Source organism: Neurospora tetrasperma (genome assembly GCF_000213175.1).
Source record: "Neurospora tetrasperma FGSC 2508 unplaced genomic scaffold NEUTE1scaffold_3, whole genome shotgun sequence".
In the NCBI taxonomy this organism is placed as follows: Eukaryota; Fungi; Ascomycota; class Sordariomycetes; order Sordariales; family Sordariaceae; genus Neurospora; species Neurospora tetrasperma.
The window spans coordinates 353065-377936 of NW_009799101.1; the positions used below are offsets into that span (position 1 = coordinate 353065).

The 24872-nt window shown below is 50.7% G+C and overlaps 10 protein-coding genes across 10 annotated transcripts; 3 read left to right on the forward strand and 7 right to left on the reverse strand.

Moving 5' to 3' along the window:
- Positions 1-535: 535 nt before the first annotated feature.
- NEUTE1DRAFT_109566 (uncharacterized protein) lies at positions 536-1342 on the forward strand (the record flags this gene model as incomplete). Its single annotated transcript, XM_009852136.1, has 4 exons — positions 536-605; positions 683-854; positions 1090-1154; positions 1290-1342. 4 exons carry the CDS (start codon positions 536-538, stop codon positions 1340-1342), a joined length of 360 nt encoding a protein of 119 aa, XP_009850438.1.
- A 361-nt stretch (positions 1343-1703) lies between these two features.
- Positions 1704-2101, reverse strand: NEUTE1DRAFT_42339 (uncharacterized protein; the record flags this gene model as incomplete). The annotated part of the gene is made up of 2 exons (XM_009852004.1): positions 1704-1851; positions 2034-2101. 2 exons carry the CDS (start codon positions 2099-2101, stop codon positions 1704-1706), a joined length of 216 nt encoding a protein of 71 aa, XP_009850306.1.
- A 3453-nt stretch (positions 2102-5554) lies between these two features.
- Positions 5555-9876, forward strand: NEUTE1DRAFT_145958 (uncharacterized protein; the record flags this gene model as incomplete). The annotated part of the gene is made up of 3 exons (XM_009852137.1): positions 5555-5689; positions 7182-7357; positions 7458-9876. 3 exons carry the CDS (start codon positions 5555-5557, stop codon positions 9769-9771), a joined length of 2625 nt encoding a protein of 874 aa, XP_009850439.1.
- Positions 9877-14140: 4264 nt separating this feature from the next.
- On the forward strand, positions 14141-15027 carry NEUTE1DRAFT_145959 (uncharacterized protein; the record flags this gene model as incomplete). Its single annotated transcript, XM_009852138.1, has 2 exons — positions 14141-14479; positions 14629-15027. 2 exons carry the CDS (start codon positions 14141-14143, stop codon positions 15025-15027), a joined length of 738 nt encoding a protein of 245 aa, XP_009850440.1.
- Positions 15028-16138: 1111 nt separating this feature from the next.
- NEUTE1DRAFT_137142 (uncharacterized protein) lies at positions 16139-17119 on the reverse strand (the record flags this gene model as incomplete). Its single annotated transcript, XM_009852139.1, has 1 exon — positions 16139-17119. One exon carries the CDS (start codon positions 17117-17119, stop codon positions 16139-16141), a length of 981 nt encoding a protein of 326 aa, XP_009850441.1.
- Positions 17120-17393: 274 nt separating this feature from the next.
- On the reverse strand, positions 17394-18278 carry NEUTE1DRAFT_137143 (uncharacterized protein; the record flags this gene model as incomplete). Its single annotated transcript, XM_009852140.1, has 1 exon — positions 17394-18278. One exon carries the CDS (start codon positions 18276-18278, stop codon positions 17394-17396), a length of 885 nt encoding a protein of 294 aa, XP_009850442.1.
- Positions 18279-18747: 469 nt separating this feature from the next.
- On the reverse strand, positions 18748-19542 carry NEUTE1DRAFT_109570 (uncharacterized protein; the record flags this gene model as incomplete). Its single annotated transcript, XM_009852141.1, has 2 exons — positions 18748-19346; positions 19512-19542. The coding sequence occupies 2 exons, from the start codon at positions 19540-19542 to the stop codon at positions 18748-18750; spliced, it is 630 nt and encodes a 209-aa protein (XP_009850443.1).
- Positions 19543-19918: 376 nt separating this feature from the next.
- NEUTE1DRAFT_109571 (uncharacterized protein) lies at positions 19919-21052 on the reverse strand (the record flags this gene model as incomplete). Its single annotated transcript, XM_009852142.1, has 2 exons — positions 19919-20953; positions 21005-21052. 2 exons carry the CDS (start codon positions 21050-21052, stop codon positions 19919-19921), a joined length of 1083 nt encoding a protein of 360 aa, XP_009850444.1.
- Positions 21053-22652: 1600 nt separating this feature from the next.
- Positions 22653-23201, reverse strand: NEUTE1DRAFT_27223 (uncharacterized protein; the record flags this gene model as incomplete). The annotated part of the gene is made up of 2 exons (XM_009851917.1): positions 22653-23099; positions 23154-23201. Coding segments are annotated over 2 exons (495 nt in total), but the record flags the coding sequence as incomplete, so codon positions are not given.
- Positions 23202-23937: 736 nt separating this feature from the next.
- NEUTE1DRAFT_41694 (uncharacterized protein) lies at positions 23938-24396 on the reverse strand (the record flags this gene model as incomplete). The annotated part of the gene is made up of 1 exon (XM_009851966.1): positions 23938-24396. The coding sequence occupies one exon, from the start codon at positions 24394-24396 to the stop codon at positions 23938-23940; it is 459 nt and encodes a 152-aa protein (XP_009850268.1).
- Positions 24397-24872: the final 476 nt, after the last annotated feature.

Consider the following 24872-nt stretch of genomic DNA (forward strand, 5'->3'; position numbering starts at 1 on the left):
ATATGGATCTCGCTCCATCTGCTTCACTGTGTCCAGTCGTGTGCACTGAACTAAATAGGGTATCCCTCCCTCCCTTGGGGCCGCTATCTCCCTTCGTACGAATCCGCCGGCTTTGGCGTCAAGCTACGGAAGTTCAATTGAGTCCTTGCCTTGCTGCCCTCGCTCACAACTAATGGTTGCATTTCCATTACTCAAACCCGAGTGTAGCCCAATTTCTCTCACGCGAAAACAACTCGCTTCGTTTCTTCCGGCTTCCGGGACGGGTAGTGAGGGTCAAGTCAAATTCCGCCGAGACAAAAAGTCGAATGGGATGAGACTAGTCTGTCCCTTACTCCGTCCCGTCCTTCATCTCTTACTTTCAGTTCCCAGGCATCAACGTGGGGAGGAATCAGGCGGCAAGAGTAAAAGGAAGGAAACAACTGCCTCTATCCATCATGATCAAACCATTCGTCAGGAAGGAATCGTAGCGCTCCTTCCCTTCCCTAGACACACTTGCCTCAGTACATTCAATGCACCGTACCCTCCTGGCTCCAGCATGATTGAGATTGGAGAGGTACCGCCATCAGATCATGACTCCCGTCTGATATCGCTCCTTCCTCACTCATGTGAGCTGGAGTTGGTTGCTTGGCTCCTGACTGGACCAAAACCTGTCAAGTCAGGTACCTACTTACTCTTTCTGCAGTGCGTTGCAAGATCAAGCCAAGGCTGCTTGCTGTAAGGCATCAGACCGGGCACTTTGACGACTCGGGTCCGTCGTCCAAAGCCAGACTCGCTGCATGCCATATCACGGGACAACTTGAACTAGAGTCTGGCACTCGGTACGAGACATCATGCGCTGCCGACGAGGCATGTTCGTAGGTACGGTCAATTCGATACGTAGAGGTGTACATGGAGGGTCATCCGCTCATCTCTCTTAACGCCCAGTATGCCCCGTAGTGCGCACTAAAGCCGTTACAAACTGTATCAAGATGGAAATAGGAAATCATAGTAGGTACCTAGGTACTATAACAATTGGCCATGAGCCTGGTAGGTACCCATCGGACGGACCCTCAGCTTAAATTCTGCTGATTACTGAATACATCTACACAGAAACATTTTCCTCCACAGTCACAAGAACCTCGATGCGGTTCTAATAAGGCAAGGAATGCCATGGAGTGAGTTTCAGTGATGGTTTGTCAACGTACCGGTATTTTCACTGAGACGTGAATGAAGACGGGACGTAAAGCTATGGTAGGTATGCAAAGCTATTGTAGCTCAAGGAAAACAAAAGTTGACTGTGAGACCTGTAGTTATGATGGTCAGTGAGCGCCGAATTCCCCAGTGGTCGACGGTAGCAAGTTAAGAAACGGCTGCGAGCCGCAAATACAGCTACCCGCCCGATTGACGTTAATGTCAATTCAAAACTCGGTAGGCAAAAATACCATTCTGGTAATGACTCAAATATTCGGTACGATCAAATCAGGTAATTCCGGTTCATGTTTCACGAGGGTAGCATCAACCCCAGATTTCCTATCATTTCAGATATCCCCTCTATCGATAGCTAGGTAGATATGCCGAAGTTCTTCCGCGGGAAGGGGTTGCGCTCTGACTACCAGTGACCAGAGCCGTGATTTGACACCCCATGTCTTTTGGTTGTTGGGTTCCCTATGATATGGATAGCATCAATCGTAATATGTGTTGCTTGAATCCCCAAAACCGGATTTCTACCAACCATCCACACATATCCCGCCGTTGGCGAGGGCGGAGGACCCTTGTGGCGTCAAGGGTTTCAATACTCTGTCTGAGGACAAAAGATTGTGGCGCACTCCCCCTGATGGTTGGAGATATGGTTGCCGACAAGAAATGATACTGCTCGCTTGGCAATCCAGTTATGGTATTAGCTTACATCCTTGGCTGACCTGGTCACTCTGCCAGTTGACCGCAAGGCATGGTGATGACTTCAATCACGACCTCGGTGTGATTGTACTCGCAGCTCCCACAACTTCCCGAAATTTTTATGACTTAACGCTTGGTTTTTTCATGGCCCATTTCACCGGTTGTCGGTATTTGCCGCGATGCTTGACTGAAGTTCACCATCTGAAGCAACGTTTTGTCGGGACATTGTGACCTTTCATTGCGATTGCGTCTGAGACAGCCGCACACAGATGACTGTTCGAAATGGCAAAAGCCTGACACAGTATTTCCAGTAGGTGTCAGAATAAGAGATGTCACAAGGCTATGGTATCTCAGTATATGTCAAGGCTGCAGAACACTGAGGCTAGCGTGACCGAAATCGACCAAAGTTCGAACTCACAGGGTTGACGGCGGCGACCTCAATTATCCAACGACAGGCTTGAGGAGTGTAGACATGTCTTGCAAGACATAAGATGGGAATAGGGCTGGACAACGAGAGGATGTGAAACATGGCCGCTACCCGCCGTAATCCGTGAACCACACACCGGATAGTATTGTCTATGGCGTGGAAGTAGTTATGAACGCCGTTAAACCGCTCAGTTCCCGAGCCACTCCCGCCAACGGCGTGCGTGGGTCTCGCGGCGCGATCCATTGATACCCGGTATTTGCTCGGCAATATAAGCATAAACTGCCCGATAGCTATGTAGGTAGCCGCGCTCGTCCATGACAAAAGTGATGAGACCTTTGCTTCGCGGGCGATCAGCCAACTACTTGAGAAACGCGGTTACAAAGACTGTGATAGGGCTCACGAGAACTCGAAGCTACATCGGGTCAGGTCCCAGTGGGAGAGTCATATCCAGAAATTACCTAGAAATCAAGTTCAAAGGTGTAATAAGGGCGCTTGGATGCGTGGTAAGAGTACGACCAAGGCATGATGTCAAAGGTCTCGACCATTTTGTCCAGTACGAGCCGCGTACAGCAATAATACTGTGTTGTACTCTGGCGGGGGTTTGAACAGCGACTTCGCTGCAACCTATTCGGAAACCGGGACTCCTTGTGATACTCGAAAAGTCTTGGCCTACTTGGACGAGGGCTTGGATCTTGGCGATCTAGACGCCCAAGAAGGAAGAAATAGACGAACACGAATCATATGGAAAGAAGGGGCGTGTGTTGGACGAACCACATACTGGGATGCCACTCAACAAGATGGACATTTTTCTAATTACCATCATGTTGGGGGGGTAATTTTATATTGTCATGCTCCGCCCCCAAGAGGCTATAGTACACTAGTACCGGTGGACTCGCGATAAGCCACAGTTTTTTCGGAAACGATCAGGGGTCCGACGAGCCAATCGCATCTTTCCCCTTGGTGAAGTAAAGAAGGCAAAACGTGGTGTTCCACTGCTGACCGGTGGTCAAGACGGGAGAGGAGCCAGGAAAGTGAGGGTGAAGGTGGGGGAGGGGGAAGGGGACTCGCTGTGACTGAGGGTTTGTTTGGAGTGACGACTGGAGATGGATAAACTCCATCCATGGTTCGGGAGTGAACATGTGACCGTGACGAAACAGACGTTGGATTAAACCATGAGGATCCAAGAGATGAGATGAGCATTAGGTAAAAGGAAGCGATCCCACTTGGCCTTGTGTTGGTTGATACTTATTGACAGATGCGGTGCATAGCACCTTTGTCTTATGGAAGACTGGAGGGCAAGACTCCATGTCATGACGGGAAGGAATTGGAGTGTGTTTTTCTGTTGCACGGCATCCATGGATGGAGCATGGGATTCCGAGAGCCAGGAAAGGAACGGAGCCAGACTGATGATATGGTCTCGTTTCAAACCCAATCGATATCATGATGATTGGAACCCTGTGTGCTGCTGAAAAAAAAAAGAAAATCTACCGAGGACGGAATGTCACTCATGGCACGACCCTCATATGAACCGAGAAGATTGGGGAATATATCAGATCAGGCGGGAATCTGCATCGAAGAAGCACACGCCATCCTTCGCCATTGAGATGCCGTCCAGTCCGTGGCGGGAGAGGAAGGGAGGGCGCCTCTCGGGAATGACGGACAGCGACAGACAGCACTGCACTGCACTGCAGATTATGACAGCTCGACATTGACAGGCAAAACATGTGATTCGAGGAATGGAGATGAGGGGGGACTGGAGGCAACAACGGAAGGGAAAGGGGAGCAAATGTCAAGGGGCAGAAGGTGCGACCTGAGTGGAAGCCCGAACGGTGGGACCTCGGCGTATGTAGAGGTAGGTAGTACCACTGCAGTGTACCATAGTAGTACGTTACACCGCTGTGCATTATTCAGGTTCTGCCCGATGTTGTACTGCATGTAATCATGCCATCTCCCCCATGACGCTTGACTGTGCCTCATTGCGGTGCTGCTTGCGGATTACGGATTGCCCATCCCAATTGAGCAGTCCTTCCTATGCATGCCATTGTTCCGCGCTCCGTGACTGAAAAGGAGTACACCAGGTAGCGAACAGAAGGGACGATATCCCATTATACAAGAATGGGAATGAAAAAAAAAGAGAAGAAAAAGAAAAGGACAAAAAGCAACAAAGTATGAATCTCTACCAAGGTAAATAAATACCCAGTCCTCACAAGGCTCGGTTTTGATTCTCGGTTCTCGGATCACAAAGGTGTCATTGACGGCTTGTGGCCGGGGCAGGGGGGCAAGGATGAGGTGATAGTACGGGGTATGCTATTGTCCAGGTTGTTGTTCCTTCTCCGAGATGAACTTGCTTCTTCTTCCATCAACAAGTCAGAGGACGGATTACATTTCTTTGACGGGCAACAACCGAGGCAAAGTTTTCTCTCTCCGTTGTGTCAAGATACGTACCCTAGCTAGTTTATGAACAAGGAAAGGAAACTAAGAGTGAGACGACCCAAATCCAGATCTGTCGGTTCCTGTTGTTGATCCCCGAGGGTGCCTGCCCCGAACGGCTGTGGCTGCGGAAAGAAAAGTCCTTTCAGCCAATCATAGCACCGTAAGAAGGAGGGGCAGGCCGGGCAGCAGCGGGAAATTGTGGGGCGCAGAATTGAGATCATTGCCTGGCCAATCAACATCATTTTATCTTGCGCACTTCGTTTTCAGCAAATATTGCCCGTAGTTGAAGGAACCCTCCCTCCTGCGCTGCTGAAGACTGCCTGGAATCTCTGATGAGGAAGCTCCCGTCACCTACCTTAGTTGTGCCCGTCGTCACTTGCCCCTGTCACGGGACTTGCCGGTTTCGGTGGCTTTCTCAATGCAGTAGTGTAGTCACCAGTCCAATTTGCGAATAAATCAAGGGCAGTTTAAGACTTCGAGAGCCTCGACCGTGCTGGACCGTGACACCAGCGAGGCCCGGACATCGACCGCCGCCCGCGCTCCCCCCCCTTCTCCCACTTCCCGCTCCGCTGCCGTCCGAGTCCTCCGTCCCTTGTTGTCGGGATTTACACGGCTACACGGTTATAAGGAGGAGAGTCAGGAGTCTGGGGTAAGATGACAGCTACATACACTACGTAAGTACATGACACAAGTACCTCCCTCCAAGATGGCGGAGACATCTCAGGGAATCCGCTTGCCGACTAGTGAATATTGACTCCCCTCAGTAGGTACTCGCTGTAGACCAGTGCGCCGTCAGCAGGCTGGGACTCTCTCTTTACAATGGAGTCGCGCGTCGCCTACCACGGAAATGACAAGACTGATAGCAGCAGAGATATCATCAGCAGCCAGACGGGATCCACCAGCAACCCGCTAGCTCTCTCTACCCACCAGCAACAGGGAGACATCCTCGCCATAGTACCCGCTATATCATCGACCGAAAGACCTTTGTCCGCGCCATTCCCAGGCACATAGCAACGTCGCAATCACGAAAAACTGCCAAGCCGGGCCGTAACTGTACTGTACATTATGTACAGCCTTTCTCGACATCAGACCCTGATCCCCGCCCTCCTGCTGCTGCTGCTGCTGCCAGCAGAAGAAAAATAAGCAGAACAAGACGTCGCCGAGGCACACACATACATGGACATATACAGAAACATGAACAAGCAAACATGGAGAGGGTAAGCGAATTTAATAATATCAGGAGGAGGCCATCAGACAACCGAGCCAGACCTCGTTCAACGGCCAGCTCGCGAATGGTGGCCTACGCCCAAATTAGGTAGCCTACCTATCCGCGGCTATCCAGCCGGCCATTACATGATACCTCGATACTGCACTCCTGGCACTACCTAGGTATTCGACACCACACTAACATCGTCTCCGCCCAGGATTAGCATGACCTGAGCTAACATGTTCCATCTCCGTGGGATGCATCAGGAACCAGCAATGGCGCCGGTCTTAGCGTCTTTCCATTCGGTCCCAGTCCCACAGCCCACTGGCACACTGGGGTCCTCCTAGCCACCCACACCTTTCCCCCCTTGGCCCCGTTATTGGTTGCCTGGCAGACCCGGACAGGGCACCAAAAGAAAAAGTAGGTATGTAGTGTGGTGTATGACAAACCCGCGGCACCGTATCGTAACCGATGTCAAGACGGCCTGTTGTTGATGTCATGTACATTGATTGCACAATGGTCTGTCTGACTGACTGACTGACTGACTGAGGATCTGGCGGCTCTCTCTAGAAAACAAAAACACCAAGGGAGAATCCCGCTAGTGGAGGCCATTCTGATGGTCCATCCAACGAGGGAGCGCTACTGCACCGCATATTAGAGTGCTAAACATACGAAACATCCACCAATTGCCCTACCCACACCAAGACAAATCCAGAGCAATCCCGAACAGGGGGGCAATCAATACTGTACACTACAAGCTGGAAAATGGCCAAGCCAAGCGAAACGCTACCGTCGAACGCTACGCTGGACGGGGACCACCACACTGGAGTACGACGGACTGGACCACACTGAGAAATCGGAAACCTCCTTCTTAAACCTCTGCCGGCTCCCCCTCCCGAAAAAAAGGCCCCCATTGTCATTCGCTCGTTTTTGCCTCTTGTGTTGCAAAGGCTTGCACAACAACAGAACAAACAAACAACAACAACAACAACAACAACAACAACAACGACATTATCATTCTGATCCACAAGCGCAGCATCTGTCGTACAGTACCTGTCGAGAGCTGTCGTCACTGCCGAATACCCGCCCAGGACAAGGCGAAACCCCCCCGCTCTGCCGCCTGCGCCCGTCCATGTCGGCTGCCCACTCATCAACCACAACAGCGACGCCCGCTTTGCTCTCATAGTGTGCAGTGTGTGACCGATTGGTGTGATGGAAGTACGAGTCGCAACCACACAGAGCACTTCTTCGTCGCCGCCGGGCGCTGGCAAGTATCCTCGCCGCGGAAGACGCGAGAAACCATGGCCGCCCTCTAAACAGCGGAAGCTGTTGCGCCTCTATGTCTGCACACAAAGCGAGCGCCTGCCCCTGGTGCGCATTCTCGAAAGGCTAAAGGATGGCACTTTTGACCCAAGGTGCGATCACCTCTTTTCCGTAATATTGCAGTACTAGGTGTGACGGTGATCATCACCCAAGCCCCGGGATTACTGACTCGAGGATCGTCATGTTTCACAGGCAACGAAATTCTCACAAGCACCTCAAAAATCTATTACCAGACCGTCGCATCGATGACTGGCGACCGAGGGACCTGGCCTCGATGTTGGTTCGAGTGCGCTTCCTTAGATCAGTCAGAGCCGAGAGGAGGATGAGGAGGAAAAACCGAGATCACAGGGCACGCAGCAGCAATACGAACCAGCACCATGCCGCCGCCGACATAGAGTGGAGATCGCCGACGGGGTCCCTGGGCAGTCGCATGGGAGTGGGTATGGTGGACAGGGGGGCCATGGATACGGATATCATCATGAACTTGGACGGAAACCCTCTCCGCAATAATCAACACATCCACCATCACCGAGGCCGTCACGATTCCGCCCAGTCATCACCACAAGCCTTGCTATCCGAGTCGGCCACAGCAAGCCCCGAAACCTCGCACGCATCCCACGCGTCATGTCAGCTTCACCAGTCACCCATCAACTCCCCGGAGACTTCGCACACCTCTCATGGCGCCCCATCGCACCGAGAGAGGTCACCAGTGAGGTCCGAAAAGTCCATGTCAAGTTCGCTCAAGTCAGCCTCGGAATCCCTTAGGTCGGCATTCAAGAGGAGGTCATGGGCATCGGTGCTGTCGAGCATATCGTCGGGTATCTCCAGTCTTGCCCGTTCTTCGTCATCGGCATCTTCCAAGGGGGTTGGCCATAGCGAGAACGGTCCTACGGTTGCGCTCAGCAAGTTGAGTCGAGATGATTTTCTTTCTCTGCTGGAAGAGAACAAGCCATTGGCATCAGCAACCAAAGCAAAGGTTGCCAAGGCGCTGCAGAACCCCTTGTTCAAGAAGAAGTACTCTTCTGTTAATCCCAAGACGGAGGAATTGAACAATGCGTTGCTTGCCATGTGCTGCTCGGCTCATATTGAAACCAGCTCCCCTCCTTGTGTGCATGAGAGACTATCCAAGGCCATTGAAGCCCAGGACTCTGAAGGTCATGCCTTCCGCAAGTTTACCGTTACCGACGAGGAGGCCAATATGGTGGACAAGTATGGCAACATTCTTCTGCACGTCGCTGCCCGATGGGGCGCCCGTGTTTCCATTTTGTTGTTGCTTCTGCGACACACTGATGATATCCAGGCAGTTAACGTTCGTGGCGAGACTTTTCTCCATGTTTACGAACCCCCAAGTCACCCAAAGCTAAGGCCAGCTTCTTTCATCAACCTTGTGCGACATCTGCGATCACGGGGCTTCGACTTTTGTCAACGAGACGTCGAGAAGCGGACATTTCTACAACACCTGGTCCCGAAGAAGACCTTCCCCATCGAGATCCTTCATTGTCTGTTCCGTGAAGTCGGCCACGGGACGGCCCGCTTTCTTGTTGCCAACAAGTGCTCGGCTGACGAACGACTGTGGCACTGCATCCGCAAGAACCTTTCGTATCAATCGCCCAAACTCCACCGCATCTTCGGCGACGAGCAGGAGTTTGTCCGGCGCTATCTCCCCGAATTCATGGGGGATTCCTCGTGCAACAACTCGACCCGCATTACCATGACCTCCGACTCGGACAGTTGGCGCGGCAGCTCAAGTCGCGGCAGCACCGCCAGCAGCTCCCAAAGCATCAAGCGAACGCCCGTCATGCGTCTCTTGTGCAAGATTGCTTCCGGTCGAGACTCGGACAAGCACGGGGGCGAGGCAAACCTGGACCAGCGTCTCGAGGCCCTCCTCGGCATCGGCCCCAAAACCACCAAGCAGGACATCGAAGCCTGGCTCAACGAGCGAGACACCGAAGGCAACTCGGCGCTGCATTATGCCGCTGAGTTTGGCATTGTGGCGGCTGTCAAGTTCATTACTTCGCATGGCGCTCAGGTGAACGTGATGAATAACTGCGGCAACACTCCCCTTCAGCTCATCAAGTACGCGATCCAAAGGACGGACGTCAGGACAGATGTGTACATGGAGGCACGATATTTACGCTGTGCGGTGCTTTTGTTGGAGAGAGGAGCATTCGATCAGAGCAAGCTTGTCAGCGAGCGAAGCGTTATCTACCCGTACGATGTGTTTGACGGAAGCGAGAGGTGCATTACCAATCTGGTGAAGCAGGGTGTGGCGTACGAGTGTCGTGGCCTGCATTTGCTATCCTCATCAATAGCACCGCATGGGCCAGCAATGTGGATGGATGAGAATGGACATATGCAGTTTGCGCAACACTCTTATGATGAGGAAGGAAATAATGGGGAGGGAAGTGGACATGTGCATGGGCACGGACATGGGGGATACGGGATGCCGATCGGTGCGGGCGGCATGCCGATGCATTTGGAGTTTCAGACTTCCTTTCTTGGTTGATCTCGGTTGGTGATCTCTTTATGGAGTTTTGGGTTGAAAGGGGGCAGGAAAGGACGATATGAGAAACGGAGAATGGCGCATAACACGGGGAGTTGTTTGGATAAGAAGCGATGGCGACGTAGGGGTGGACATTTCCTTTCTTTTTCCCTTTGTCGGCTTCTTTCTCTTCTTTCTATCTTCTCTGAGATGGACTTGGATATTTCACGGCTATGGGGCCTCGCATCAGCAGGCGACAGGCGTTCAATGCTCTTTCATTATCACCAAGGGTCTTGTTGCATTTGAGAGCCATTGTAATCATCATCATCATCCCCTTCCATTTGTACATTTTCCGGGGCCCTCATTGTACTGCCTCTAGTTATCATGACTGTCTGTCTCTTAACCTACGGGGCAGACGTCGATGAAAAGCTCACGATGTCGACGAACAAAAAGTTATGTCTCTTACGTTTTAGAGCATCGGGATAGGTTCCCTCCGTCATTGATGCAATAAAAGTACATACATGTCGACTAATCCCTACCTACTTTTACATGTCTACTCATGTCCTACTTCCATCTTTAGTATCCTTCCTTTTGTTCCCTTTTTTCTAGTGTAAACATCCCATCACGCAAGAGCCTTGCAGATATACTACTCTTAGCGCCGGAGATCTTTAATTACATCCACAAAACCCCCCAAAAAACCAGCTTTCCATTACTATAACAAACCAATAATTCCCAGATGCTTCCAACACACTGTCTCCAAGACTGTTCAAAATGCAAGTCGTAAACCCGGAAATGCCCCACTTCTGTACCTCTTCTATGGTAGGGGCCAACGCCATCGATCATCTATCCAATCTGTCGGAATTGTGTTTGCTTCCTACTCTACGTACACGTGTGAAGAAGCTCAGGGCTTACTCCACCTGAAATTTCATTGGGCTCTTCGATTACCATTGGGCTCCTCAACTGGCTCAGCTAGATTGGACCAGATCTTGTTTACTCTCCCGTTCTCATGTAGGGCTCAGGGGTAAAGGGCACTGAGTTCAGGGTTGGGATTGGGCTTGGGCTTGTGTAACGTCACTAGAGTGTAGTCTAGAATAGTCTTTGGAGTAACCGTGACCAGTAACCCTAGCCCCCCTTGCGAAGAAAGAAGAGCCGCATCGACGACGAGCACACCTCTATATAAAGCACTTTATCTGTTTCGGAAATGAAAGGAGGGGGGATCATCATCCAAGCGAAGTCTAGGCCCAGCCTACCTACCTATGTAAGACTTGGGGTATTTAGCAGGCGACATAGGTCAAGGGGAAGTACCTACACTTAGGCTGCGTTACACAGACTGACTGATACCTTACACAGTACACCGCTGGTGTGACGCCCACACACACCGTCACTCACTGAGACCGTCACTGTCACTGTCACGCCGATACCGACACCGATACCAAAAATGGAGCTGGGAGATCGCATCCGACTTCTAGACCTGTCTCAGTCACCATCCATCACGGGAGTCGCCTGCACGCAACGTATATGTCGCAACAAGGGAAAAGCTATAAAGGAACCGAAGCGAGGTAAATGTTACCTAGGTATCAACGGCTCGTACCTACCTACCTACCTTGGTTCTAGTCAAGAAGAGAACCCTGAATGGCACACTTTTTGTTTGATATATCTAGAAATCTACAATATATGTGTTCGGACTTGAGCCCGAGCAGAGCAGAGCACTTGGGAAGGTGTTTCACTTGTAGGGGTCTTACCGGAAGGACAAACGTTGGTACCTACCTACACTTTATGTCGTTCCCAAAATGTCAAATTTCAGTAGGTAGGTATCTAGGCAGGACAGAGAGTGGTTTCGCTGGTTCCACCAGAACTGGTCCCCGTGGCTACCTCTATGCTCGCGCATCGATCTCAAAAGCACGGCACATTAACATGGAATAGATTGGACTTTGCGATACACAGCCTCACATCTAAAACATATATGCTGGACAAAGTGATTCCCTGGCGGCCTGAAACGAAGTGCAGCTTGAGTATCCTGTTGAATGGCCATTTATATGACCGTTCATTGTGCCGTCCCGGGCTACACGACTCCGTAAGGCAGGACGAGGCATTGTAGAAAACACGGCACAAGGAAGTTCCAGATTTGGTTGCTGAGCTTCGGCTCGGTAGGTATTTAGCCTCTTGTCCCATATCATGTTTCCAAATTCCGCGCGGCTCTAATGTCTGCGGCGTTGGGCCAAATGCCCACCAAGACGCATTACGAAGACATCCAAAGTAGGTGGTATGTCAATATTGCGTTGTGCAGTGGAGAGGCAGAATGGGGATAAGGATGTGGTGTATGTGAGTGGTGGGCAGGGGAGTTATGCTGTCAGGGTTTGAAGGGAGGTGAGGTTATGTGGACAGGCATGGGTTACTGACTGTATCGCCTGTTACTGTAGGTAGAGAGAGAGAGACGGCTAGTCTGGAGGGCTTAGATAGGGTACGAGAGGGAAGGAGCCAGGACTCGAAAAGATGTTGGCGTTGATCGTGGTGGTGGGGTGTTGAGTCGATTTTGGGATGTTAAGATGTTGACGTGGTGATGCCGGTCATGGTGTTTTGGTCAAGTGTGTGCGCTTGCTCGGCGTCCCGTGGAGGGAAAAAGGCCAGCACTGTAAACGATAATGGAAGTACTGTGCATTATGCATGTACCCACTGCGACTTTACCGCTGAAATCACTTTGGATGCTTGTTGTTTCCTCGTGAAATGAGCGGTACCCTGCTGTCGATTGGACCTGCGTTCATCTGCATCTGGAGGCCTGGTGCCTTCCCGGCCTCGCTTTCTTGGCCATTTACAGCAGCTCCCAATATGCAGAGGGAAAATTGGAAGGAGGGCGACCGGATGACCATTGAATGCGCCGTAAGGGTTTTCGTTGCCGACAAGGGCGACTGCCTCAACGAAGGTATTTGGAATCTGCCCTCTGCGGTTTTACCTTGTTTTTCTTTTTACTTTGTTTTTCTCTGGTAGATCTCGCTCGACCCAAGTTCACTACATGTACCTAGGCACCTCATCTTCGATCTCCACGCCTATTGGATTCTACCACTACGTCAGTTCGATCTTCGCGCAAAATTCACCACCCTCCCCTCCTTCCAAATAACAACCCTCCCTCAGCTGGGCTAGAATACTCAAAAGTGGAAGGATTTAAGGCGATCCGGCTTCAGTCTGCTGTCTGGCACAGCGGGGTGTGTTGAGTTCCACAAAGGGAGGAGATGTGCTGCTTCCACCTCCGACATCTGGAAGACACATTCGCCCTGCCATTGCTCGGCTAGAATCAGCCTGGGCAACCTATCATGGATTCCGTTGGCACGGTGTCATTCTGTGAGTGTTACCGCGGTCATTTCTTATGCACCCCCAATGATCATTCAGCCCCAGGTGATGTGGCGGTGGCTATGCATACTCCTGTGTCGAGAAAGTCGTTGAAACGGCGATCTGCATATGGGGTCGCAAAAACGCCCGATCAAAGTAAGGCGTCACAAAGTTATTGGACAGCGGGTAGTATGCTCACAGAGCACAAGCTGAAGTAGCAGTGCCCGATGAGATAAATCCAGATATATGAGCATGGGATGGCCTCAATCAGAATCCTTCCTTGTCTTCAATGCTTCTTTTTTACTCACCTCAGGCTTCTTCTGTCTTCCATTCTTCTTTTCCCTACAGGTACGAACTCACGGTAAACATGAACGGACTTCGGGCTCTGGCAGCCAAAGAAACCTGGCATAAATGCTACTTCCCACCCGACACACGGTACAACAACGCCACTGCTATCGAGGTCCGGCCAGATCCATATGATCCAGGTACCTGCCATTGGCACACACAATGCGCAGTGAATGATCTACTCCTAACCAAATTCCTTGAACGCGGTAATCAGGCCTTCAGCACACCTGAAAACGAGGATCAAGGAGAAAACAGACCCATGAATCATGGTACTAAATTACTCATAGTAGCTACGAGAACCTTGATATATTTCTTGATGAACCAGTCAACCTTCCAGGACATTGTGTCGACCCTGAACCCAGACCCTCGATTTAATCGAATCCTTCACGCACCCCCCAACTCCTACTTTGAGTTTTCGGGCGGGATTGCGAACGGCGGTATAGCGACAATGAAACTCATCGCTGTCGGTGTCATGTTCAGGTTGTCAATTCGACAGCACGCAGAGGACCCTTCATTTGATTCAAGATGCGTCGCATTCATGGTTAATCATGGCAATGGACCACTCGAGTTAGTGGAGGGAAGTTACCTCTACCTAATCGATTGTTTGGCAAATGTGAAGGAAGAAGCGTGTTCCCCTCTTTATTTGCCGTTTTCTCTATCGGTATTCACAGTTCATACCTGTCGCGACCTCCTTCGCGAGATTCGATGGTGTATGTCTTCAGCTATGAGGACAACCAATAACCTGCTTGGTCACTTCAAGAAAGGGTACGGGCGAAGGAATGGTACTCCAATCGATCGAGAGAGAGCTATTGAGCAAAACCAGTACATAGGGCGTGCTCTGAACCACGTGGTTTATGTCACATGCGTTTTGGACGGCGTGGAATCTCTGTGGCAGTACCTTGAGGCTATGGCCATAGAAATCCCACCATCGGCCAAAACCGAACAGGTGATCCAAAGCACCAATAACATATTGGAGGCGATTCGGTTCCTACGGCAGGAGGTCAAAAGTATGAGAGCGGCATTGCGCGAAAACGAGGCTCGCGTCCGGGACCAGGCGTTACTCGTAAGTTTCTCTGCTCCCCTACTATTCCCCTTGACATGTCTCAAACAGCCTACACCTAATCACCAACACTCTTGGGGGCAGCCAGGCTGCTCCTAGAAATCAATACAGCTAACTGACTACCTACCTACCTATCCCACTACCTCCCACAGTTATCATCCCACCTCTCCCAAACAGACTCAGAGACCAACATCGAAATCGCCCATGCAAGCCGTGACTTCGCAGCAGCTGCTCAGCGGGATAGCTCAGCTATGAAGAGTATCGCCATCCTGACCATGTCCTCCCTCTCAGGCATGTTCTTCGCCGCGCTCTTTGCGATGCCTTATTTTGGCAGCTGGGATCAACCTCGGCATTTTGTACTGTACTGGGCATGTACCATCCCGACTACCATTCTCACGTTTGCTATCTGGGCTGCCCTTACTCAGCGATCGGTCGTGGTGAGGTGGATGAAGATGCTTTGCTCAAACTGGCCTTGGGGATTTTGGCAAGGGAGACGAAGGAAAGGCTGTGTGTTCGAGGGAAATGAAGAAAAGGGGGAAAAGGTGGTTTGAGAGGTGAGATGGAGGGAGCAAAGCAGGTGAGGGGAGCTGATGATCGACTTGTCGGCAACTGAATGCTGAATGGTGCCATCCGAAGGACTATGCGAAGAGGTATTCTTGGACGTGTGCTGTGCTTTACTTTATTGAGGCGTTCTGCCTCAAATCTTATCGGTAGTAGGTAGGTATTCTAATACTTGTGAGTGTTCTTAACAAGACATGCACCTATAGTTTCGGATGGGAATATGGGCGCCACATCACTGCCTTTCCATCGCTGTGTATCACCACCGCTGAACAACTTTCACATCGAGACAAATGTTGACAACAACTGGGCCAATTCATGAAATCTTCCTTTCTTTTGTCCTTCGTGTTTCTGGTTATATAACTTGCAAGATGTAGTAGTTCGTTGACAAAAAGGCCGGCGGATGGCCTCTTTTCAGTCCAGCACGCAGCTACCTTAATGTTGGCAGCGTACCTACACTACCTAGGCAAAGGTCAGGTAGGTACCTTATCCTTAGACACTCCGCATTACTCCCTCGACTACCGCCCTTATGACTCATCCCAACATAGAATCTGGTATTGAGAGGGTATCAAGCCCCTCTTTCACCTCTTTAGCAAAATCGATCAGCCATCATATCAGTCTGTTGCCAACAGCCTGAGGTGGAGGTACAGCGAGCGACATAGACCATAGGTAAGCATTGAAGTGAAGCCGACACATTACGATTTCAGGACAGCGATGTTCAAAGGTCAAGTTATTGCGAAGATGACACTCAAATACCTGCATACTTGCACAGGTAGTAGTTTCATGGAAGCCACACCAAACCCGTCAATTCTCGAACCCAACGACAAATGATCCATCCCCCCTGTGCTGCTATGTGCCAGACTTTACATGCCAACGTCAACCCTCAACGCCAATGCCGACAAACATGACCCATAACCCTGCTCTATGCCCCTGAACGAGGATGGTACCACCGACCAGAGATGCTGAAAAGAGAACCGATAAATCGAGGTAACAGTCGTCGATAGAGGAAACCAAAGCCGCTGATCTGTGCTGAGGCCCGTTGTGCCGTAAAACATACTAGTCGGGTGCTGGTAACAGGGAAAAGACAATGCCGCGAGAGGAAGGCTATACCGAACGCCAATAGGTGCTGGTTAGGTATGCTGCATGTCCGTCGTGATTTTCTGCGTTCTCGTCGGGCTTCTCAAGCCTCGGCCAGTACTTCATGTACTGAGCAAGGCGCTCTGCCTTGGTTCCCGGGATGGCTTTGGGTCGGAAATTCGATTGCCCGCGGTCGATGAACTCGTGTGAGGGAAGAGGTAACGGTGCTGGCTCCGGCTTTGGCTCTGGTGTAGTATTCTTGCTGGTGGAAGTCAAAGGTATAGGTGTGCAGCTGATGAAACCGCCCTTGGAAGTTCCACGTGAGCGTCGCGCTGGGAAGTAGCTCCTGGCCTTTCCCCGACGAGGAGGTTCTGCTTTGCTCCCGTTGACTGCCGAGGTATTCTCGATGGTCTTGTCCTGAGCGAGGAACGGGTGCTGAGCGAGTGCTTGGCGGGAGGCGGAGCAGGAACGTTGTGAGTGCGTGAATTTGGACGGTTGGAGGCAGGGGAGTCTGTTGTTGACCTCATTGGGATCCTTCGCCGCATTTGGTTGGTTCTTGTCATGGGTTTTGGGGCAATGTTTTTCCAAAGCAGTTTCAAGACGGCCCAGTAGCACTTCGAAGTAGTTTCGGTGAGTGTCGCTGTTCTCTGATATATCCAAATCGTTGTGTTTGGTCACTTGGCCCAGGGTGTCGACTTTATTGTCGATGGAGGAGTGCGCAAGCATTTCAGCGCGGCGTGCTTGAAGGTGGTCGTAAAGTTTTCGGTGAGCGTTGTACCAGACGTGAAGTTTTCCTGTCCGGCGAGTGTCTTTGAGGAAAGCGGCTACGTGGTTGAGAATGAGATCATGTTCGTGGCTCGAAATCGTCTTGGCCCGTTTCTTTACCGGGCTATCAATGCTGGTTGCTTCCAGCATCCTCTTGGTGCCTGTAACGAAGGTGGAAAAGTCATCGGCGACACCCAGATCATCCTCACTGCGCGCAGGGAATGGCTCACTGCTTGAAGCCATGATTGCAAACGAATTAGACTGTGAAAGCGCAAGTTGATGGTCGCAATATGGTTGGAAATGCCGTGTACAACATGTGTTCGTTTCCACTTACATTGCGGAACAAAACTTTTAGGGCGAGGTACTACCAGGTTGGAATATTTATAGAATTTGGAGCGAAAAGGAGAAACAACCTACACTAGTGAATGGAGGCCGACCTTGAGAACTTGACCTGAATCCCAATTTGATCCTCCACGGTCGCGAATCTCATCAAGGTTTGAACTGGATCCCCACAACTCTAGTCGGACGTACATCCTTCCGCTACTGTCTGATCCGTATGACGGCGAGGGCGAAGATTACGGCGAAGGAAACGGCGTATGTGAAATGGGGGCGCGGGTGGTGATGGCGATAGTAGCGTGAGTGAGGAACCACCACGTGCATCCTCCGAGCCTACATCCTCCAATTCTGTATCCCCCTCCCTTTCCTCATCCAAAAACCCCTCCCATTCTTCTTCCTCCCAGATCACTACCCTCCTTCTCCTCTTCTTCCATGCCTCCCTCCTCCAAAATACAATGCTCCTCCTGTTTTTCATCTTCTTTCTCTTTCTTTTAGGCTTCATTTCGTCATCCCCCTCCTGCTCCTCTTTCTCTTTGTCGTCCGAGAACCCTTCCCACTCTTCTTCCTCCTCCTCTCTCTCCAAAGTCCAGCCATCTCCCGTAAATTCTTCTTCTTCTTCTTCTTCTTCTTCTTCTTCTTCTTCTTCTTCTTCTTCTTCTTCTTCTTCTTCTTCTTCTTCTTCTTCTTCTTCTTCTTCTTCTTCTTCTTCTTCTTCGTAAGAGGTATAAGGGAACGCAGAAGGTATAAGACCACGCGAAGGTGAGGTAGACGACCCCAAATGGGACGTAGGTGAGATATGTGCAGCCTGTGGAGTAAAAGTGAAAGAGGGGACAGATGTAATGAACTGGGAGATAAAAGGGGATATAGGCGAGATGTAAGGTGCTGGGGAAATAGGTGGCTGGTGGCGCGGGGATGGCGTTCGGGGATAATGCCCTGCAATACCGTTAGAGGTGATGATACCGGCGGTCGGGTCATTATACGGTTGTTCGGTGCTCCCGTCGTTCGTACCCAAATTCGGCGAGTTGTCTGAATCGGTACCGTAGTGGGAAAATATGTTTCCAGACATGCGTTGTAGTTGTTGGACAATAACCACAATCAATGTTTAAAAAACAATGCATATTTCTTATTGGGGGTAAGCGTTGTAATATAGTATCCTTAGTTTTGGAGCCGGGTCGGGTCCAAATTTCGAAATTTCTCAAAGTCTCAAAGTCCTACCTTCCTTCCCCCCCTCCCAGCGACATTTATCAACGGAAAGAACCAGCCATTTCCTTCAGAAATAACCAATTGGCTTAGTAGTCAAGCGGTTAATAAAGTAGTTCTTTATTTTCGTTCTTGCTCGTGACCTTTGTTCGATTCCTGTTCGTAACCAACTTTTTGGGGCTATTCCCAGCCGGAAGACCTTCAAAGTTCCAATACCAGCCTTTAATTTAAAGACCACTATTAAGGCTACTAAAGTATAGAAGGTTATACCCTATACTAAGCCCTATACTTTTGACTTCTGGAGGCTTGGAAGACAATTAATGTCTGGAAAACAGTTACTGTTTTCTAAACATTGATTGTCTGTTAGACAACGCTTGTTGTGACTCAGGGTTTCCCGCTTCGGTACCTGTAGGACTGATCTCAATGCTGGGAAGGATGGTAGGGGTCTCGGGTGTTCTTTGAGGTGATAGTGTCCGGCACCGCTGGCTGGAGCTTTGGCTCGAGTTGGTGCACTCTTCGTCTTCGCTGAAACCGTCACTATTGGAGCTGCCATCATCGGAGTTCTCGTCCTGAGTTGCCGTGGCGCCCTTCAAAGCATTTTCTCCGACAATATCCCATAGCCCACTGAAGTGGCGGTCCTCGAGTTGAGTGTCGGGGCCGTCGACATCGTCGACAGGATCCACAAGTCGCGGATATGTGACCATTATACGCTCCCGAGACTCTTCATAGACTTCTACTCCGCCACTCTTCAGTCTTTTAACCGGTCGAATATCCTCTTCAGCATCAAAACCCCTTCGGGTCCGTTCCACTTGCTCACGGTCAGCTAGATTCATGTCTACGTCGGCAGTTTCCCAGCTTTCGCTTGCCCGGACATCTGTTCGCCTTTCGTCTGAGCTAGACGAAGCAGTCATGTGTGTTGGTTGTTCCATCCTTGCTGATAGAGTTCAGCATCGGACAGCTATGAGGATGCTAGCGGCGTCTTAAAGGGAATTGTTGTCAGTTGATGGGCGGTGAACAATGAATCAATGAACAACCTCCTCAAGAGTAAGCTGAGGCGGGAGCAAACAGATATCCAGAAAGAGCGAGCTGTGATTCATACCTAGAGGTACACTAGAGGTATCAAAGGCCATTATTGGTGCAGTCAAAGGTCTGAAAAAGCGCCTGTCTTATTCATCACTCTCAAGTGACCTCAGAAATCGGGAATGTGCCTCCCTGATAAAGAAGAACAAAACCGTACCAGGATGTACAATCAGAAAACTAATGAACCTCAACCACTTCTCGATCTCCACCCATCAAAACCGCCAGCATGCCTATGGCTTCCTTCCCATCAACTATTCCCCGTGCCTTTTTCCATCAACTATTCCCCGATTCAAACCATGACTCGCAAACTGGGCTTGCTGGCCAGATGCTGGGCCTGAGCACAGCAACTGGAGCTTGCCGTGGCGACGGATGCAACGTCAACGGCGAGACAGGAGTTCAAAATTTGAGGCTAGAGCCTAGAGGTACCTAGGAGACTGGTACAAAGGAGGATGGATCATGATGAACAATCCACATTCCACCCCCCCACCATTCCGCTTCAGTCACGGAGTCGCTTTCCATAGCCCATTCCTGGTCGTACTCGTTGTCGTCGTCGTCGTCGTCGTCAAGGTAGAATGTGTCTTCGGGCTCCTGGTCCTCCGGCTCCGACCCATGATCAAAAGTATACCCTGTGAGTCGGAAAGCATCCATCCCTGGGTAGCGTGGCCCCTCATGCAACGGATCGCTTCCGATGTCCCACTCGGCGTCTTCCTTAAACTCGATAATGACGTGGGTATATTCGTCTCCCGGCCCGTCAAAGTCAGGCCAACGAGTATATCGAGACAAAAAAGGCCTGAAGCCTTCGTCTTCGGGTTCGTCCTCGTCCTCGCTGTGGTGTTCATCGCTGTCATAGTCATCACTGTCTTGGTCATTGTTGTCATGGTCGATGAGGTCATCGCCGAAGACTACTTCAGGCCAGTCCTCATCCTCTGAATCATCCTCGTCTGAGTCTCCCTCGGAGATGGAGGTGTACGAAGAGAAAGGAGTGCCAGGAAGCGATGGTGAGGAGTCACCGCTTGACCTGGAAGGAGAGGGCACGAGCGAGGCGGTAGCTGACGCAACATCGCGAGGTTGCGTTGCCGAAGGCGAGGGGAAGCTCGCAGGTAAAGTGGAAAAGAAGGGAACCTCAGAAGGTGAAGAATCAGTGTCTCCATCGTCGCCCGACTCGAGGGTCTCTTTGGGCGAGATGATGTCTCGCTCCGGGATTGTGGGAACATGTTGGAAATCATCTTCAATTGTGGGCAGGATACCGTGGTCGTGAATCCCGGCAGCATGCTCGGGTGACGATGTACTGTTCTCGTGGCCCACCATGTTGGACTCGTCGTCTTTGCTCGCCTTGTTGCTCTCGAATTTGCCGTCATCGACGCTTTTGTCCTCGGTCAGGGCTTCAGGGGCATCGTGGCTGGTCTTCAACCTTTTCGGTGAACGACTATCTTCGCGGTCCGGTAGATGTCTTTTAGGTTGCTTGATATTGTTAGCCCTGTGAAGAAAGGAAAAGTAAGCGGTACTACATACGTTTGCGCCTGTATTGGGCGAAGGAGAATTGAAATCCTGATCGGCCATCGTTGATAGTTGACTTAACCTCGAAATGTATATAGTATGGTTTTGGCTTGATTGCTGCAAGGTGTTGGTTACTTTTGTAGGCACTAAATGATCTCCTTGGAGATGATCGCAGGAGGAACATCCGTTTTTTCGTGGAAGAAATAGGTAGGTAACCCCTCCAAAGGCTATGATGAACAGAGTGAATGTTCAACCTGGAATCGATTGACCCTTCACCTGAAGTTCCAAGCCCACACGTCGATGGTGAATGATCCATCCTCAATTGTCCATGCACTCGTCGTAACAGGAGCGATCCAGAATCTGAAAGCAAATAGCCGACGATCAAGAAGGGCTAGGCGTAAATAAGAATATCTGTATCACTTCTCCTTTTCCTTCGACACCACTTAGCACGCAACAGTACTCGTTGCTCATAGGATCTCCCAAATCCCTTGCTTTCTTTACTTGAAACTTCTTTAGAATATAGACATCTCTAGGTACCTGCTTAGCCATGCCTTCAGCCGTAACCGACCAGAACTTACCTTCCATGGTGTCTTCAATGCCGCGGCAGTCTTCAACAAAGACGCCCTTTCCTGGTGCTTTTGTGCACATCACCACCACCACCACCACCACCACCACCATCACCACAACCCTCACCATTCTCAACATGTACCACTTTCCCGGTACCCATAGCGCAGACCCAACAATCACATACAAAACGGATCATAATAAACAATCCACAAACCTCCTCCCCACCACTGTGCTGCTTCAGTCTCAGTCTCAGTTTCGCTATCAACCTCCCACTCGGCATTGTCCTCATCGTCTTCGTCGTCGGTGAGATAGATAGGCTACTTCGATCTGCTGATCACCATTCTCAGACCGATCATCATGTGTAAAAGTATAGGTAACCCTCCAAACGAAAAACGTTCATTCCAGGGTATCGGATTCCTTCAACTTCAAGCTCGGCCTCATCGTCCGACTCATCGTTGAAGGAGTATCTACAGTATTCGTAGGTTCCTTCGTCATCGGAAGCATCGAAATCAGGCCAGTGGGTCAATGTATCTGGGTGGGAAAATTTGTTGTGGGACTCCTTGGTTTTGAAACTACCTCCAATGCTTGTAAGATTGGCTCCTCCACGTCCGCCGCCTCTCCCTCTCCCACAGGCCCGACCGACTTTGAACCCAAACCCAACAAGATACTCTTACTGACAACAACAGTACTGGTAAGCCGCCTTCGTTGTTATCGTCGTTACCCTAGAGTATACGACCGCTACGGCCGCCACTACCGCTCACTAGCGACGGCTGTTGCTAGCGCGACGCGGCGGCGGCGGGACGGTATTCTCCTCGTCGAACGGCTCTCTACCCGAGGTCCCGCGAGGGCTAGGGCGCGGAGGTTACAGGTTGAACATCTCATCATCCCAGTCTTCTTCGTCTGAAACATCTTCGGAGATGGACGTGTAAGATGAGGAAACTGACGGAGGCGAGGGCGAGAAGTTGACCCTGCTGGAGGCAAGAGGTTTAGGTGTGGAGGAAGCGGTGGCCGACGAAGCTGGTGTTGGTGAAAGGTAGGGTAACTCTGCGAGAAGCAGAGATGGAGAGGGAGAGGGATTCTGAGGCTGAATCGGCGAGGGTGGGGGAGATGAAGCCGTATGGGGCAAGGTAGAGTTGTTTTTGTCGTCCTCTACGGTCAATTCCCGGGACCTTTGTGTTGCATGTGTAGAAGAGGTATCATGCCCATCTGTAGTAGGCTCGAGATATTCGGAACTGATTTCATTTGGGTCGCCTTCGATGGTGTGGACAATGGTGTCGCCAATGCGTTCTAGGGGTGGCACATTGCTCTCGCTGTGGCTCGGATGATGGCTGACCTCGATGCTGGTAACTGTCTTGGCAGATGTAGAGGGCTGTTGTGGCTCGGGTGAGTTGTAATCGTTGATCGGAGTGGGTGATTTCTTGTCGTCGCTTATATAGTCGCCACTAGAACTTCCCTCGCTGTCACTGTCGTTGGTTCCGGTGCTCTGTAGTCTTTTGGGCGGATTTCGGTCTTGTTGGTCCTCTGGACTCATGCCTCGCTTGACCTGTTTAGTCTCGTTAGCCCGACGCGTGAACGGAAAGCGGCTGGTGATACTAACACTGCTGGCCGACTTGGTTGAAGGAGACTCGAAGTTTGCGTGGGCCATGCTGACGATTTCCGTTCGAGTTGTGACGTATGGCTCGTTGCGACAGACATATGGGTGTTGCCTGTTGGGGATGGCAGATAGATGACTTCCTCGGAGGTGTTTTGAAGAAATAATTGTGGTAGGAGAAGATAGATGCTTCCTTTGAAGGCTACCTATGCTGAACGGAGTGAATGGCCCATCCTCAGGTTTTGAAGATGCCACTGAGCCAGCCCTGGAGCAACAGCCCATTCACAAGGATGGAAAGCGAACCTGAACCTCAAGATTTAGGGCAAGCCATGGAATTATCCACTCCTCATGCATTGTGCGAGTGTCCATCGTTGTCGCTGATGCTCCTGGCGTATCGTGGCCCTCCATATAAGGATGCAAAAATAGCACGAACACAACAATTAAAGAGAAGGACAAAATAAGGTAGTCAGTTTTGAAATGCGGACTCAAATTCGCTATCAGTATTCAGTAGGGTAGCTACGTGCCTCCGATCTACGTACGGACGAATAACGACCAGTCAGTCTACAGGCCCAATAAGATGCCTAAACTTCTGGTAACTCATCCGGCGATAGTCAATTTCAGCCCCAGTCAAGTGTGCGACGTCCGAAAGTCAAGTGAATTTTGCTTCCCAAGTAAGTATGATTGTGATAGCCTAAACGCTCGTTCGTCTTTGTCTGCGAGTTGGATGAGACGTGTAACGAGGGTGAAGAGGAGGCAAAAGATTCGGTCTTCGGTGCGCATTCTCCGTCTCCTAGGGGAGCTGTTCGCTTTTCCTGGGTAAATTCGCAGGAAGTTCTGTGGTTCCATCTGCAGTCTCTCCACCCTCTAAAGCTACTGCAAGCTTTGCGCCAACCTTCATGATGCTTGGTGTGTCATTGATCGGTATCCCCTCATCCTTTTGCTCCTTAGTTTCCTTCGCCTCCTCGACATGATCGTGACAGCCAAAGTCAGAGATGTCGAATAGGGATTCATCCTCGGGGACATCCGAATTGTCGTTCGAACGACAGTTGTCGGTACTGGGATGGTCGACAGGATGCTCAAATGCGTTGGGTTCTCCGTTCATCCCCTTCAAAATGTCCTTTACCCTTTTCGCTAGCCTCCTAAGGGCTTCCGGCGTATCGATGATCTCGTCGATGGTTCTTGTTGACTGGCTCTCGCCTTCAACGAGCTTGGGAGAGGATGGCGATGTCTTTGGCAACTCCGTGGACATGGCTGCGGAAATGTTGAAGTCGATGCTGGTTCGATATGGCGAACGGTAATTCCAAGATGGAGGCAGGAACGGAAGCACGGAATGGTGGGTGGCTTTTGTTCGGACTTAGGAGAAAGAGAGGGCTTGACGGGTTATAAACGCAAGGTAAGTCATTACAGGAAGTGAATGAGAGAAAGCCGCAGAATAGCAGTCACCAGAGCCCCTCTGAGCTCGAACAGCAACGCGTTGAAGGTTCACATCCCAGCACCAGGTTTGGAGGCCGCGTTATTTTGCGGCCATGGCTGCCCTGTACTTCGACCATTGTTCCAGAAGGTTCACTTGTGGATTAAATAGTGGCCGACCCATGAAACTCCCATGATAGAGGGGTGAGGCAGTGGCAATATATCCAAAAGCTTTGGAGGGATACAGTGGCTAAGAAAGAAAAAAGGGGGGATGTCGCCAAAGATGATTGCATGACAAAGCGGCTTGTAAGGCAA